The sequence below is a fragment of the Dicentrarchus labrax genome, unplaced genomic scaffold (assembly GCF_905237075.1).
Source record: "Dicentrarchus labrax unplaced genomic scaffold, dlabrax2021, whole genome shotgun sequence".
In the NCBI taxonomy this organism is placed as follows: Eukaryota; Metazoa; Chordata; class Actinopteri; family Moronidae; genus Dicentrarchus; species Dicentrarchus labrax.
Genome location: NW_026136715.1, coordinates 19,340,857 through 19,358,776, shown reverse-complemented (window position 1 = coordinate 19,358,776; position 17,920 = coordinate 19,340,857). Strand labels below are relative to the sequence as shown.

General features: G+C 39.8%; 1 protein-coding gene across 5 annotated transcripts in view; it reads left to right on the top strand.

The window, feature by feature from the left end:
- acot7 (acyl-CoA thioesterase 7) overlaps window positions 1-13,725 on the top strand; it is a 57,649-nt gene extending 43,924 nt beyond the window's left edge. For all 5 annotated transcript variants that reach the window (XM_051426799.1, XM_051426800.1, XM_051426798.1 and 2 more), the window contains 2 exons: window positions 1,143-1,327; window positions 13,241-13,725. In XM_051426799.1, coding sequence (XP_051282759.1) covers window positions 1,143-1,327; window positions 13,241-13,339 — 284 coding nt within the window. In that variant the 3' untranslated portion in view covers window positions 13,340-13,725. The remainder of the gene's footprint in view (window positions 1-1,142; window positions 1,328-13,240) is intronic.
- The last annotated feature ends 4,195 nt before the right edge of the window (window positions 13,726-17,920 follow it).

The following is a 17,920-nucleotide window of genomic DNA, read 5'->3' as shown; positions in this document are numbered from 1 at the left end:
TGAGTTTCCTGCACGAGTACAAAAGCCTGATCACTGAATAACACTCCACTGAAATTTCAAGTCTAATTCTCATAGAAACTATTTGCAGCTCATACTATGATAAGAGCCTTTTTAGCTCTTTTATTATTTATGACTTCGACTGTTTTATAAGATCTCAGTCACATACTCGAGATCTGTCTCAGGCTGCAGGGATAACACCTTCTCTCCTCGTCTCTATGGCAACATCTGTAATAATACAGTACAGGCACATCAAAAAGAATAAAGAAACACATCAGCAATGCCCAGTACTATTAGTTGACTTTTCCCCCACCTCCCTTCAGCGACAAAAGGAGAAAAGCACGCATTTTTGATGAGTCAAATGCATTAGATGGATTTGGTGTGGCTCAGGTTGAAATCAAAAGCGGCATAGAGGGTAGCAAATACTCTGCAGCGGTGGACATGATGAGTCCTCAATATATAGTTATAAACATTTAAAAAGGTTCTAACTGAACCTGATTTTTGCCCGTTTCCAAACCTTTCTGTCACACTTTAAGCACAAAAATAAACGTTCTTTTTAAATGTCCTTCTTTTTATGAATCTGAGAACCTCGCAGCAGGAGCGATTGATTGGCTTTAGTTCTCTTCCAGCCAGAGATCATTGGCCCGTCTCACTCTGCTGGCTCTCAGCAGAACAGACCTCGCGAAAGTTATGATGCAACAATGTGAAGTAGATTGTAAGAGCAGATCCGAAGTTTTCCTCGGCTGACTATCAGCTTATTCCGTGTTCAGTTCGTGTTCAGTGTAACTATACATGAAAGTCTTTGGTTTTAACTTTCATTATTTAAAGTAAATATCATTGTGTTCTGTTAAAGTTTTCATGTGATTCAAAACATCAATTGTTTCGGTGTGAGACAGTCGCAATGCAATATTTAAAGTTGTCGAAAACTCTTTCACAACCCGTATGAAACTTTCTGTTGATGGCTACAGTCCACAGTAGCTTGACTCAAACATAAAGATTTTATAGAACAGTTGAGATGTTTTTCTTTGCTTAATGAAATTAAAATATATTTTATGGCAGCATACATACATACGTGTATTTACAAAACACTGAAAATCTGTTCTGCATGAACGCCAAACATACTTTTCTTAATCTTCTTCCCCAAGGCTGTGTGGTGACGGTGACGGGGCGCCTCACATTTGTGAGTAACAAGTCTATGGAAATTGAAGTGCTGGTCGATGCTTCCTCGCTGGTGGACGCAGAGAAAGGGAAATATCGTGCAGTCTCAGCCTTCTTCACTTTCATCTCCCTGGACAAGGACAATAAGCCTCTGCCTGTCCCTCCTCTTAAGGTTGGTACCATACTTTCTCTGCTTTCTGAAGTCAGTCAGTTTATTAAAACCTGAATGTAGAATTCATTTGATTTTATATTCACATAGGGCTAAATTTACACAGGACTTGCACTGACTGAAGTCAAACATAGATTTTTTGATGTGTCCACAAAGTATGGTGTACCTTACAATGCACACAGGTTTATTTAAAACCTTTCGAAGTCTCTCAGTTTTGTATGGTGAAGGAATCAGGCCGTGGATTTTTATCATCACGTTCTGCTGAGACATTACCTTTAAAGTCTGTACACCCTTTTCAGGTTTGTTTAGGATGAGCTCTGATAAAGATTCAATTGGAAACGTGTCCTTATTCCTTTTTGAATAAAAAACCATGATAACAATACAATACAGAGCAGACCTGTTCTAAACTTTTCTATATTTTTGCAGAAATATGTTTTTAAAAAATAAGTTATATATACACACACACACACGTGATCTTCTGTTCCTCAGCTTTTTCCCTGATAGTAAGATTCCTTCAGTCACCTGTGACTTTGGGAAAGCTAACAGCATGAGAGACATTATTGTCCATTATTGGGCAATTGTGCACGTCAGTGTCTTTTCACTGCATTAAACTCTTTGCTGTGTCTGCGTATTATCCTTAAGCACTGAGGGCTGAATGCTAATATCGCCACAACGTCCCTAGAAATCTATGTCTGGCTGACTCAGCTCTAGTTGTCAGGATGTAAAGTGTGCATGTTTACCTGCAGACTGGAGAGAGGCGCCTGCTGTTTGTTCTGGCTCGGCAGTACACGATGATCCAAAACCCTGTTTATATGCAAACACGCACAGGCCATCTGTTTAACTCAGCACATTTAAATTATTTCCTGGCGCTATTCACACACCCTTATTGTCTCTGTGATGATCGCTTTAAAGCTCGTCCAACTTTTGTGTGAGATGAAGTCAGCTTGTCAGCGAGGGGGATTTAGACAATATAGGGTCCATTAAAATCACAGTCAAAGCACCAAATGAAGCACTTAGTGGCTTTCAGTTAGATTTAATATATTTACATTATGTTTATTTAATTCTAATGATAAAGATTATCACACTCAACAATTCATATTCTGTTTGATGACTTTGGGTGCTTCTTGTTTGGCTGAAACGTTTTGTTGATGCCTTACACAACATGGTATGAACCAGTTTCTTGATAAATCCGGTAATGATAGCATTGCTTTTTAGTCAGGCCAAGTCCATAACAATGGCATAGGCTGAGTGGTCAGCTTCAGTGAAATTTGACAGTCCAACAGCAGGTCATTATTCTCTCAAGTGCACACTTGTACAAAATTCAGAGTGTTTGCACCTGAGCTAATCATTAAACTTTAAGTATGTGCAGAGTACTGACTAAGCCAGGAAAGTGCAATAAAAGACCAAGCAGCCATATTTAAAGTAACAGAAGTCAGGCAAAAAGCTGTTTTCTGAGTCAACCTGCATCCATCCTCTGCTTTAATCAAAATAATGAACCCAAGCATGTAATGATCATATGTTTACTACAAAAAGCTGTCTAACTCACCCTAAGATCTTAAAAGAAAAGGTGTGCAATACAGCATGACCTGCTATGTTCACGTAAAACAAGTGTGTAATAAGACATTTGCAGGAAGAAAGCCAAGTTGGGCAGCGCGGATGAGAGTGAAGCGTGGAAAAGGGTTGTAATAAGTGTGTTGTCATGCCGCCAAGTGCTGCAGTGACCCCTCTTACCATAAACATTCACACACACTTAAAGGTGCAGCATCAGACTTTAACACTGAAAGCAGCCATCTCTGCTTCTGCACAGAAATATGCACCCAATGTGCATCTCCGATGATCGGCCTTTTCAAAAGCGTCCGTCAGTCTCCCAATTTCCATTTCACAAACCCCTCGTTTGGTTCGCCCATTGTCCGCCTCCCTCCGTGCATTCATTACCTGGTTTTCCATCTCGCGCAGGCTGCTCGTGGCTTTTGTTTTAATAGCAGGGAATTGCAGCTATGATTAGAGTCATTGTAATTCCTCTCTTCACCTCAATTTTATGAAAAGAGAGGCTAAAAAAAATCTCTTGGTGTATTTAATAATTCATCTTCAACACTATAAATGGAAATCTAAATGGAGCCTGGGTGCTCTGATGTGGCATGTCAGATAAACAAGGGCAGGAATAGGGAAATTTGTGTGTGTGTGCATGACAGAGAGAAAATGTTGGACAGAGTTGCCATATAGACAGACTTTATTTGTTTGTGTGTAGAAGAAACACAAATAAGGCATGTGTAAGTGTGTATGTGAGAGAGTGAGCTCTGCGTGTGGATGTGCACGTGCTTGAACAGATCACTGAGCACAAATGCGTTTGCATTTATTTATATGAGCGAGAGAAGGAGGAGGCCCAATCATGGCTATTTCTGGCTTTATAACTATTTACTGAGGGCTTATACGTGGGATGAGACTGACCCAAAACAAGCGAGTTCCCATCCAAACTCTATTGATGGCTGTAAACCTATTCATAGATGTCAGTCCCTCTGTGTATTAAAGAGATGCGTCATATCCAGGAAATAAGGTTTAACACGTCAATCCAATTAACACCTGAATTTCCCCTAACAGTGGAGATTGTAGGACTGTGAGGGATGGAAATGCAACGGTGACATTAATTAGCCTTGTAAGTCAGATAATACAGTGCTGAACCAAGCACGACAAACATTTTTGCCTCCCTGTCCTTTTATTTGAATTTTACCTCAGGCTACTACCACCATCTATTATTCTAAATAGTCTCATCAAATTACATTTACACATGTGCTTGTAGTGATAACCGTTTTTGATCTTCCGAATAGGAAAAGTTGAAAGACAAATAAATCTGTGTCGTCTTGCTTCTATTTAGGTACAATAAATGCTTTTCTTTAGTGTTTCTGTTCCCACAAAGATCATCCTCCAGAGAACAAATTACTTTCCTCCTCTGAGTTAACATGACAACATGGCTGGTTGCACGAAATGTTTCTCGTGTTGAGATAAACTCACTAGCTTGTAAGGCTTGTAAAGCTGGAAATTCGGCCTTGAGTAGTAAATGTTTACCTGTCAAACAGCCCTTTATTCTTCAGGGAATGCTCCAACTAAACTAAACAACATATAACGTGTTAAATAGTGAACTTTAAAGGTGCTGGTAGTTTTTACGGAGCCAGACTAACTGTTTCCAGTCTTTTTGCTAAGCTAAGCTAACCGGCTGCTGGCTGTAGCTTCATATTTACCGTACACACACGAGATTGACGTTTGTATTCTCACTTAACTAAATCAAAATGAATGTATTTTCTTATGTGGTGCTGAGTCAGCTTAAATGATTTTCTAAAAATAAATCTGCCTTCATGCCCTCAACTTTCTTATTGAAAAAAATCCCCCCTCTCCCTCATATCATCTTCATCTGGTTGCACTGAAACTCCTAATGGCTTATTTTAAAACATTTTTAAAACAAAATCTATGTATGTTTTTCTACTACTTGTTCCAGTTGTTTATTATTTTCCCAGGTATGATTCTAGTGAGGATGGTTCTTTAACATGTGCCTCAGTGCATTGGGACTTTGAATCCTTAATATTGATTACCTGTAGTGATGGAAATCACATAAATGACCTTAATATAAGGGACTTTGTAGAACAGGATCTGCTGCTGTAAATGGTTAAAATGTAACTCCTTACTCCACTAGCTATCTTTACCGTATCTCTCTCCACATTCACCAACATTATGGAAGCCCAGGTGACACATTTTCTCACTGCTGGAGGTGTTCTTTGGTTTGCCATTTCTCACAGCACAGGCTTCATGTCTGTTCCTGGCTCCTTTGTGTTCAATTTAAACATAAAAACACCCCCTTCTCAGCTTCACTAATAAAATTTTCATGACATTGTGGCAGATTTTGCTGCAGTTGTGCTCTATAAATAGCCTGATCGAAAGGACAGCTTCTGCTATTTTTGACTGCAGGTGCTTTTCCCCTCATTCTCTCATCCTTGCTTTCCCTTGAGTGAGCCCACTGCGTTTACTATTTTTAGATTTTCCTGTTTTAGCTCAGCAGGGGGTTAGGGACTCTATGTGTGTGTGTGTGGGGGGGGGGATTGTAGATGGGCTGTCACTAATGTTAGCATACTGTGGGTAACGCTGAAGTAGGGAAAGAGGACAGCATGAGCAGAAGGGAGGATATCAGGGGGGATGCCTCTCCTCTCTGCAGCAGTACCCTTGAAAAGTACAGAAATAATATATGTGCACACTGGGCCAGCATAAGAATAATCGAAAATGCCTGGAAGCACCTTAGACCTTTGTCTTTGTGGTATTCTGATGATTTTTATGGGGTAGCGGTTGCCTGAAGGTTGGAAAAAGTGGCTTGCTACCAGAAGGTCAGCGCTTCAGCCAGTGGCCAGTGAACACTGAATACCAGCTGTTAGTGGAAAGATGTGGTTGTATTGTTTGGTTACACTGGGCTCAGCCAGAGTGGGGATGTGTGTTACCGTATGAATGAAAAGGTGGTTGTTGTTCAAAACTGTGTGTGTGTTCAGTAATCCTTCTGCAGAGGCATAAAGGTTCAAATATATGAGTCTAGAGATAATAAGATTCCTGGTGAACATTTGGTCCTTCATAAATCTTGCTTTCTCTTTATTCCTCTCCCGTCTTGTTCTTTGTTTCATCATATCTCTCCTTCCTGTCGTCTTCCATTCCATCTCTCTCTTCATCTCTCACTCCATCCCTCCTTTACTTTCCTTCTGCTTCTTCCTTCTCCCCCATCACCCTCCCTCCCTTCCTCCCTCCTTGCTGGCAGAGACTCAGCTGGCCTCCCGTGACACAAAAACAAGCCCGGTTGTCATGGCAACCTCCTGTAGTCCACATGAAGTGATGCACATTTATTTTTAGATGCCTCCCATTCAAGACAATCAGCAACGGGTTAATGGGTACACTTGTGCCAGGGTTGCAGATATTTATGACTCTGTGGTAATCCAAGGCATGGCACAGAGAACATACCGGCGTTTTCACCGTGCCTCAGTCCATGAATCTGAATCTTTTAGGAGTTTTTCATTATACCTGATTCATGAATATGCGTAGAAGCCTGTAATGTCTGTTGGTGAAGAAACACAACATAGCATAATCCATTTGTGAGAGTGTGAATAATACGCATTCATAGAGCAAACAGTGTACCAGTGTGTAATCACGTTTTTTGCTGTGTTCAGTCTCATCCAGTCCATTTTTAATTTCCAACAATGACCCTCAGCAGTGCCGGAGAAAGAGCAGGAAAGTGTCACTCGTGGCATTAGAGGCACACAAACTGAGGTGGCTAGCACTGATGCTCATCTATACTTACAAAGTTCAATACAAGTATGAGTACTTCTGGTTTTCTTTACTTTGATCCCATTCAAGCAGCAACAAGAAACTTCTGTGTTGATTCAGGCAGACCCTATGGACACGAGTGGTAGTGTTTCCACTGCCTTGTTTCATTTATTCCAAGAGGAATCTGACCAAATCCAATGCAATAAGAATCATACAGAAAGAGCCAGTCTTCTTGCTATTGATCTTGTTTGCTTATATAGGTTATATAGAAGGATCATTATAGAGTTTTGACTGTTTCATAACCAGTTAAAAACTCCTTCTAGTAGGTTTAAGCAAACCTGAAAATCACTTCTTGCCTGACTTAAAAGTTTTTTTCCTTCTCTGAATTACTGTCAAACATTTCCCAAATTATAGAAAAGCAATCTGTACATTGTTGAATGAGTTGCCTGGTATTGCAAATGAAAGCTAAGACCCATTTTAAAAATCCACCACTTGCTTATTGTGCTAAAACAACAAAGAACAGACACAGAATACACCAATGCACAAATAACAATACCTGTCCATTGTAGCTGTATCATGTTGTCACTTATTCAACACTACTGTTGCTGAAACTGTGATGAAGCCCTGAACTACAGTTAGAAAAGACTGACAGCAAAAAATATTAATCATGACTAAACAGACGGTTCCATGGACAGCATGGATCCTTTCAACATTAAGGAAAAGCCAGCCAAGAGTATTTAAAAGGATTTGTTTTATTACGACAAATGAAACACCTTTCAGCATTGTAAAAAATGTCATCCAGTGTGTGTGTTCTCTCCCTCTCTCTCTCTCGCTCTCTCTCACACACACACTAGCACTAACATATAGGTTAGCATCCAGACTCATGCCAGTCCAGATGGCTATTATTTTTCTTGAGCCGGTTACTTACAGCTTAGTACTGCTTTTGAGATGCTGGCATTTGGCAGTGCCACTGATGCCCCGTGCCTGCTCTAATAACAGCTTGTGCCAACACAAAGGAACCCCTCTGGCATTTTGCTGGCATTGTCCGAGCTGTCCCTTTTTACAAGTCTTGTCCCTGTTCCAGGTTTACACCATTTGGTTTGTCAAACTCAATTCAGCTGTCCACCTAATGGACGTCCACCACACCAGGTGAAACAGCTGTTTTTCTTGGCTGTTTGGCCCGATCAGCCAAGGCTCTGAAGTCTGACTTTGGTGTTCCAGTGCAATCTATTGCAGATGACCATTTATTTATTTATTTATTGTATTGTAACAAATGTGTTTTTGATTAGACTCGCTAGTAGCTTCGCTCTAGGGATGGAAACATCAGTCTGTGGGTTCACTTTGGTCCAGATGAAAATATCTCAACAACTATTGGATGGATCGACATGACATTTTGTACAGACTAGTGTTGGACGATTGGACGAATATATTGGCTATCTGCGATTATTGGACTGGTGGTGGCCGGGTTGGAAAAATGAAAAACATATTGCCCAACCCTAGTACAGACATACATGGATCCTATGTGATGTCTATAACTTACTTACTTACACATAAAATCCCACTGATTGCAGTGAAATATTGGACATGCACAGTTTGTAATCCTTTTACCAGTTATATGTTAATATGAAGATGCTGAAATTCTCATTATGGAATCATAACTTTATCTTTTAAAGTAATGTATTATCTGCTACTGCATCCTATGCATGTATTAAGTGTTGTAAATGATTATTACAATTCAAAATACTGCAAAAACGTTACTTCAATAATCTATGCCATATGGGTTTTAAGTTTAACTTTAAGAGAAGTTGCAAAGGGACTAATGAAACCAGTCTATACAAATCAGAAAACCACTTCTGCAAACTGCCCTCATGGTACTTTTCCAGTGTTATCGTCATCACTGTCTATATTCCTTACAGTGGTCTTCATCATCACCATCACTGTTTACATTTATGATGTCTTATTTATTCTCCTGTACAGCACTTTGGTCAACTTTGGTTGTTTTTAAAGTGCTTAACAAATAAAGTTGGATTGGATTGGATTACTGTATGCCTCGAGATAATGTCATTTTTGTCAAGTGCAGAATTTTTGCGTTATCTGAAATATATTAAGCAATGGGATTGAAGACAATGAAGTTTAAGACACTATAAAACAAGCATGACTGCTTTTTGTGAGGTTGATAGGTTCTGCATCAGGGAGTCGCCAGTTGTAGTTGATGATCCTGCATAATCATAGTTATTAAACTGGAGCCACTGTGGGAATACCAATTACGCGGGGACACCAAAAGGACGTTTTGAGCCTAGCATTGAATTGTCTCACTGAGTTATGCAAATGTGCTCCGTATGAGCATAAACATATGCAAGCACACGTGCAGCCTAACAGGAATGCACACAAAGTATAAGCAGGACAAATAATGTACCTACATAGACACACACAATGACAAAGAAGGCTTTGTAGATGTGATAACTCTGATATTATGGTTAACCTAGAACATTATCTCCTACTACTACTGTAAAAGAGGCAAGAAGCTATTTTAAAAGCTAAGCAAGATCAACAGTTATTTTAGAAAAAAACATTTACTTTGTATTATGCTTAAATCAGCATTTAGAAGTGAGCATTTCTTCTTCTCAAACGGGATAACACTCTTTTGTTAGTTTTGTTTGTTAGTGAGATAAAGCTGATATACTTTTAACTCCAAAAGCAGCACCTGGAAATATCCTCTTGGAAACTTGGTAAATTGGAAGTGAAAATGCATTTTGAGCCAAACACAAGAAACAAGGCCAAAAACAAGAGAGAATACACCAGTAACATTTGATTTATTATTTAAATTATACTCAGTATATCAATAGTCAGTCTGCCACAATCATCTGTTTCCTTTACCTTGGACAGGAAGCTTTAGAGGCCCATACATTATATTGTTATTAACAGTCAGTATTTACAGTACATGCATACAGTACTTTTAATTGGTGTGTTCATTAAACCATCTCAAGCTGTAGCTCACTATGGTTTTAAAAGTGTAATTAAATAATGGTTAAGTCCTTAGGGGCCTGAGTGCGAGAGAGACGGGGGGAGGGAGACAGAAAGACAGGAATATGAGGGGTTAGAAGTAGAGAAACAATGAGAATAAAAGGTACTAACAGCCTGAAGACATTGTTAATAAATATACCATAAACGTCCAAATGGAACGTTCCTAAAATGTTGACTATTTAGAAAGTACAGTATGTGTATTTGCTTGTATATATATTTGGGTTGTATCTCTATGTGTGCACTCCCAATGCATTGATCTGAATCTGCATTTTTTTTGCTGCTTTGTATCAGTGTTTCTCCTGAAGCTTCTTGTACACACACAGTCTCAAAGAGGTACATTTTAAAATGTTCACTCTTAACCCACCAATAGCTTCTCCAACAGCTGTCTCTGGAAAATGTTGTTGACCAACAATTATTTTAACATTATTATTTTCACTGATTCTGCGGTAGTCTCATCCTCTTACCCTTTTTGTTTTATTTTGCTATGGTTGCACGACTGCAGTCCTCCTGAGCTATTTTTGGGCTTGTGATGAAATCATTTCAAATCAGTGTTTTGTGTAAAGTGATGGATGGCTTGGGTACACCCAGTAGCTGTGGTAAAGTAGGATGATTAATAAACCTCTGTTTGGTGTCAGAGTCCCAAATCACCTTGTCGCAGCTTATTTTGATAATACTGTAATGACCAGCTCCTTGTATATATATGCAGTCCAGTGGCAAGTTAACTAATAGCCAAATATTCCTGTCTAATTACTACACTTTATGAACAGATAAAGGCAGTGGATCATCAGACTACTCAAAAAATATTATAATGATACAGTAGAGGCCTTGTTTCTGTAGCTGTCTGCCTTCCAACATGGCTGCAAGTAACCATTGGTAACCACTTCAAAAGAAAACATTTGCTTTTTGTCCAGTGATGAAGGAGGGAAGCATGATATTATTGTTTCACTGTGACAACACAATATCAGTTAAATATGTTACTTAAAAGTCCAGTGTGTAGCATTTAGTGGCATCTCTCTAATGCAATTGAAGATCGCAAATCTGTCGCTTCCCCCTCCCCCTCCAAGGGCAAAGGAGAAACTATGGTGGCCACAAAATGCGCGAAAAAATGCGAACACCCCCATCTACAGAAAGTGCTTGGTTTGTCCCTTCTTCTGGGATACTGTAGAAACATGGCGGTTCAACACGGCGGTCTTCGTATCTGTAGATACAAAAAGCTCATTCCAAGGTAACAAAAACACAACGATTCTTATTTTCATACAATAATGAAAATCTACCTATGAATATTATATAATTTATATATATATATATATATATATATATATATATATATATATATATTTATATATGTTAATATATTTCATATAGTATATCGTCATATATAAACTCAAAAGGAATTTTTTTAAATTCGTCATAGTATATGAAAGGCCTTTAGTATTACACTATTTTTTATTCAATTTCATATCCAATAATTTGCCATGTGTCTGCAGTCAGTCTGTAACTTTCACTTTCTAGATCAAGAATTCACAGTTCCTGGTTGTGTACATGTTTACTGATTTGGAACAAGGAGTTTAACTTTTTGAAAAATTGATCGTCTGAGCAGCGCTTCTGTTTAAAATCTTTGAAAATACTGCAACTGTGGTGAAACTTGGTCTTTCTGTCTCTCTCTTTTTTTTTTTTTAAGTCAATGAACTGGAATTATCCATTACTTTCAGTTGAATGGCAAAAGCAAAATTGACTGAGCAGTATGCTGACGGTTATATAACCAGCATACAACAAACACACCAATACTATGCCTGTATGCTCCTGAACCTGCTCTACAGAGAAGATATTCCCACCGGTGTTGCGTTTGTAGCTCAGCCTCACTATTTTAATATTCTCATCACATTTGAGTTGTGACCCCTGGGCTTGACCCTGGCGGGATGTTTTGTCATATCTGTTTCCGCCCTGCTCTCTCCATAGTCCAAGTTAAGGTGCCATCTGTTAGCTTTGCATCTAGAGTGCTGCTGAGTGGCAGGTGCTCTTGAATCTGCTAACCACCTGGTGTGTGCACTGTGCATGGGAAAGAGCCTCCATCTTGTGAACATGCCATTAATGCAATATTTGACATACAAAAATACAGACACATACATTATAGGTACTAGGGCTGCCCCCTTATAGTTGACTTAATTGTTAGTCGCTGAGAAAAGTCTTAGTAGACCCACTTTTCATTGGTCAGATGGTCACAGAAAGAAACCCCACAAAAACCTTCAAACTCTGTTCCGGACCAAAGTATCAGGCGATTGTTGTGGCACAGACTTTTTTCTTGTAACACAGGGAGTCCCTTACTGCACTGTTGCATAAGTTAACTGTACTAGTTCGTAGTTATACATTATCCATCTTATCAATAAGTATTTGTTTTTGTGAAATTGGAAATTGGACGGTATTCAGTGTTGTGTCACTTGTGTAATGTTACACTGTTTCAAAAAATAATGAACTAAATGTTCAGTCTCTCTGCTATTTGATCACACATTCATAATCATGACCGCTTTTTCTGTTATCATAGAAATAAATATATTTAAATAATTCAATTAATATCATAAACATTCTACCAGTAATCGACTATTTGCTTTATTAAGTTGTCTAGGAAAATCTTTAGTGGGGGGGGGGCCCAATGAGTACATGTTCACGTACAACACACTCCCCTGCTCCTTTATAACAGTGTCTAGATGAGGGAGTGGGAGAATGGGCAGCACCATGAAAGTAAGTGTTGACACTGTCACTGGTGGTGGTATTGTTGTTTAAGTCACGAGGTTGCCAGGCAGGCAGTCTAATTAAACTGTGCAGGCTAGCAAGTGCTTCCTCCCACGAATCAGCAGCCAAACTGAGCTAAGTGAAAGAGAAAGGGAAGATTTGTTCTTCACAGGCTTGAAAGTGCTGCTCAGAATAAAAAGAGAAGTGATTCATAGCAGCTGCAACTCCAGGGGGGCTTCCCAGAATTTGGATGCGATGGTGCTATCAATATTAAAAGGCATACTACCAATATATTTTGTATATGGAATGCTTACATTGATTGAGAATATGCACTGTTATGGAAGCAGATGATGGTGCTGCAGTACAGTACAATGGTACAGCTGTGAATATCCGCATCCGTTTTCATGGAAATCTGCAAATTAGTTTGAGTGCTGCAGTCATGGATCAAAATATTGGTTAAGAGAGACTCATGGACAGACTGACTGATGTTGCAATCCTCAGGCCTCACTGCCAGCGTTGCAGAAATACATTTGCTGTAGACAATACATACATTCACTATTCTCTGCTTTGTTGAATATGAAATGCCTTGAGAAGAATGCAGTTTAAAGAATTTCAATGTCTTACAAATGTCTTGCATTCCACTGAGTACTTTACTGTATATATATATGCTGCAGAGCCTCTCCAAGTTTCATTCATTTTGTATTTCATCAAGATGATGAATGGCAGCTACAATAGCACGGACTGGTAAATTAGATCAGAGCTTCAAGCCCACGGTTAATATAATAACAGCAGGGGAAACATTCCAGTGCACAATACGTGTAAATGATGAATGTGTCTGAAAACAAATCTTGTCTTCTTTTCTGATTTCATCAGATCGACGGAGAGGAGGAGCAGAGACGTTTCGATGAGGGCAAAGCTCGCTACCTCCAGAATAAAGCGAAGAGACTCGCAGATAAGGAGCGTCAGCAGTGACGCCGCTGCTCACCAGAGTTAAACGCCTGCAACAACAGTATATCAACCCCACACAACACACATACAGTATGAAGGGAATAAAAACCCTCTCTCCTGTTCTGTAACTGTAGCCTCCTGTAAAACATAAACCAGTGATTTTTTTTTTCCTGTGCTATGCACCAAAGTGTCCACATATAGCTATATGTATGTAAAAGTAAGAGTGCATATTTTTATTGATGTATGAAGACTATTTATGATCACTGTGCAAAGTGACAGTCTGACTGTATGTAGAAGTAAGAGTACTATTTTATTTTAAGAAGATTTTTAAGACTTGATGATCAGTGTCAAAAAGATGGAAAATGATGAATAAGTGAGTGAATAATAATGAATTAAAGATCCAAGCGTGAGTCTGGGGCTCTCGCCTCGTGTCCTTGCTAGTTTTGATGATGATGATGTCATTGTCTTGGGCATGCCTTGGCAGAGAGGGCACACGCTATCTATCTTTTCAGCACTGTGTCTTTCACAGAGAAATCAGGGGAGCTCGGGGGCTTTGACTCAACTCGCATCTCTCCCACGCCCGCCCTTCCCCCTCCCTTCCTCTCTCCTCCTCCTCTGCCTGTCTGTCACACTCTGACTCCAGCGTTTGCTCTGCCTCACCGTGCTCTCCTTTCCCTCTCCCGCTTACCGCCATGTCCTCATCCATCTCCGTTCTCTTGCAATGTCACCCTCTTCTTCCTCTCATTCGCTCCATTTCTCCCTATGTCTCCACCAGTCTTCTCACCGTCTCACTCTCTTTGTGTCCAGATGCGATGTGAGGCCTCGTAGATACCAGAACTGGAAAGAAATGTGCCAGTGTGGGGATCTTTCTCTTTACATATCTCCTGGGTTTGTGCATGTGTGCACAGAGAAAGATCAGAAAGATGAATCGGGGTCAGCCGCAGCCAGCGAGAAATCAATATCCATATGGGCAAGCCGGGACTGAAAAGGCTGTGATTATTAACCAGTCATAAAAACTCCTGTTCAAATATTTAGCAGCATTGGTTTTCCATTTGGGTATTGAGATCACTCTTTTTTCCCCAATATTTTATTTGCACATTTCTTTTAAAAATTAACATGCAAACACACATAAAGTAAACAGTACCATTACACAAAATAACAGCAAAACAGACAAAGGAACAATGTCTGAAGCTTCCAAAAGCCTTTCAAAGGCTGCCAGTTGACAGCAGTGTTGGAAATTGACCCTTTTGTCAATAAAGCCTCATGGGGTGAGAGAAAATATATATTTGTAAATAAAATTAAAAAAACATGTGGTGGAGACTACCAAAATAATGTCAGTATGCAGTATATGGCAGAATTTACACAGATACAGACACAGCACAGTAACAGTATTGACAACACTCTTAGACGTGAATCTGATTTGTCAGGAGGAGTAGGTAGGCTCCATCCTGTGCAACAGATTGCAAGGACTAATTTGAGATCAAAACCAAAGTGAAATGAAAAGATTAAAGCCCAGTGAGCGAACTCTATGCAGAACAGAGAGCCACACATGTCTAAACCTCAGTAAAATGCTTTTTTGTTTGGACCTTTGCTCCTCCTTGTATGTTCTCTGACACAGACGGGAACTGATTTGTCATTGGATCTTGAAGGTTATTGTTTTTCCCTCTGTCCCTCCAGTATGTGTGCTTTTCATTTCCCCCATGAAAATAAAGTTAGGCTCAAGCTGCACCGGGGGGATATATCTATTTTTAACCCCAGTGAAGTCGAGGCATCTTGTGGGAGAAGGAGAGCACAGGGAGAGAGAGGAGGGAAAACACAGGATCCATCTCAGATGGCAAGAGAAGACTTCTGGTAAAGATTTGCTTATTGAAAAGCATCTGCCTAATGTACATCATCGGGAGAGGCGTGTGTGTCTGTGTCGTCTGTTACTGCTCTGAAAACATTCAGACATGATATAATTTCTCATCATTCACTACAATGTTCATTACTGTCTACGGCCATTTCAGTTGGTAGCAGCTGGCTTTTATACGTAGAGACACAATATGGTAACCATGGTTACTTATGTGGAAGAACAGACTTGGAATGGATGGAAATGGAAGAGATGACATTATCAGAAATAGATGTTTATCTTCCAGGTAGCAAGAGATACAGTATGTTGAAATTTGCTTTCAATTGCTTAATTAAAGTCTCACATGTAAATAATCTTTGTGCGTGCCACCCATGAACTGCTGTAGTATATATTCAATACACTTAAGGAAGAGGAAGCTGCACATAAAAACTGCTTCTCCCCCATCACAGAATAATGAAATAAAGGCAAAAAGCTGATCGCAAATTTCCTCTCATGTCTTCGCATCTAAATTAGGGGACTAGCCGCCCTCTCACTGCTGTATCCCAGAGTAGAGAGACTGACAAGGCTACTTAGAAGATGAATGATCCTCTGGTGCAGGAGAAAAACCATTAAGGACTCTGAATGAAGGATAAACGATAAAGCGAGGCGGTGTTGAGAAAACTCTCGGCTTTCATTACCAAGTGACCCGCTTTGCATTTTCTCCTCGTCTCCATCGTCAGTCATTTTCTGACAGCAGGGTCTTCACTTCCACACACGAGATGAGAAACAGAAACCTGAACCGTGTTCCACATTATACTTCAAGGTCACTCGTGAAAATAAGTCTGCCAATATTTGTATGAGGCATCGCTTCTGTTAAGTATGTCAGCCGAAGTTGCAGATGCTCAAAGACATCGTCCTCACACAGAAAACGGTTAAGCAACTCACTGTTCCCTTTTTTTGGTAAACATTGTTTGTGCTTCCTGGAACACCTTCACAGAGAAGAGATACAAGTCCTACCCTCGTCTGTTATCTGGGCTTGGAGCCAGCAGGGCTTTCCTTGCAGAGGAGTACGAGATGGGCAGTACTTTGTCTGGCCTGGAACCTCCCTTTCTTTCAGCCACAGGGGACCTCACTGGGAGTACTACTAAATTAGGCTACGTCTGACTGTAAGGCACACAAACTCGTCCACACAGAGAGGTGGCAATGCTGAGAGGACATGGGAAAAGTAGATTAGAGCACAGACATTCAAAACAGTGTTAACTATTAAAGAGCTGCTGTGTCTGTGCTTGTGTTTGTATGGTGTGTGTGTGTGTGTGTGTGTGTGTGTGTGTGTGTGTGTGTGTGTGGATGTGGTGTGTGATTGTAGAGCTGACGGTAAGAGTGGGGGCAGCCCGGTGCCAGCGGAGCCAGTGGGCGGGAATGCCTTCTGTTGCTTTTTACTTCCAGGTCACCTAGCATCACACAGGAGAGGCTAGAGATGGACAGTCTGATTCTTTTAACAAAACTCTCCTGCCATGTTCAGTTCTAATGATGGACTTATTTAAGTCTAAAGTACAAAACAAAGCACCCCGTAACAGGCTACAACTACTGCCCGTCTTTATCTATACACCATCACATCCAAGAAAGGATATCTGCTCATTTTTGTTACACAAGCTTGGTTTAAAATTATTTAAACTATCACCAGAAATATGTTTGATTTGTTTTCTGCAGGCCATTCGTTAAGTGTAGGAGACCAGAATTATTTGATGCCCATTGTAATTCTGTAAATGGATTGCTAATTCATGCACCCTCTGACCGATTTAGTCCTGACTCACTTTAGCCTGACGACTTAATAATGAACATCTGAAAGAGTCTCTGAGATAAAGGTAGATTAGTGCCGGCTCCTGCAGAGTCATACGCATTCAAATGTAACACTGCTGTTCACTGAAATGAGGGTTTTGGACAGGTCTGTGAATCAAATTGTGTCATTTGCTTTAAAGTTGCTAAAAAAATATGAATCTGCCCATTGTGAGAGGAAACTTTGTACTAATTTGCCTTCAAAACCTCTCCATCTTTTGTTCTCTTTCCCTTGCACACTCAGTCCTTTAATCTTTTCATCCTCTCAAGTTGTGTTGCATCAAAAGGATCTTTTCCTCAGCTTTGAATTTTTAAGAAACCCTAACAAAAATAAGGGTAACTGTGTAACTTGTATCTGTGTAATCAAACTGGGTCCTTATGAAATAAAACATGAAGACCATATGTTGTGTCAGTTGAAAATTGAACGGGAGGAAAACTTTTTATAACCTGCGTCATGTTTAAATGGCCACCATTTTCAGTTTCATTGCTGAGATCAGGGCACACAGAGACATCATTAGACACAGCTCTACAATGAAGTCAAATTAGGCAAGCATCATTGAGTGTAAAGGCAGGAGGTCAAAGTTAAATCAGGATGTTTTATAGAAGATATACAAGCATTTGGCAGCACAGGCAACTTTAATGTTCTGCTTGAAGGTGAGGCAGCGAAATCAGTTCTGGCTTTCTGTCCACAGTAACGGGCATTTGTCTAACAAATATGGAAAATACGGTTTAGAAAACGGGATTAAACTATTGACTTTTTAAAACCTGCAAAAGTTTGTGTGGCTGTTAATCTCACCAGTGAAGTTAACTGAATCTAACAATGGAAAAAGACCCATGTTGGTAAAAATGATGGCATTTATAGCTTTAAAGTCCCTAACTGGTAGCAGATACTGTACTTCTTATAATTCTTGACAGGCTGAAGAATTTCATTTTACATTCTA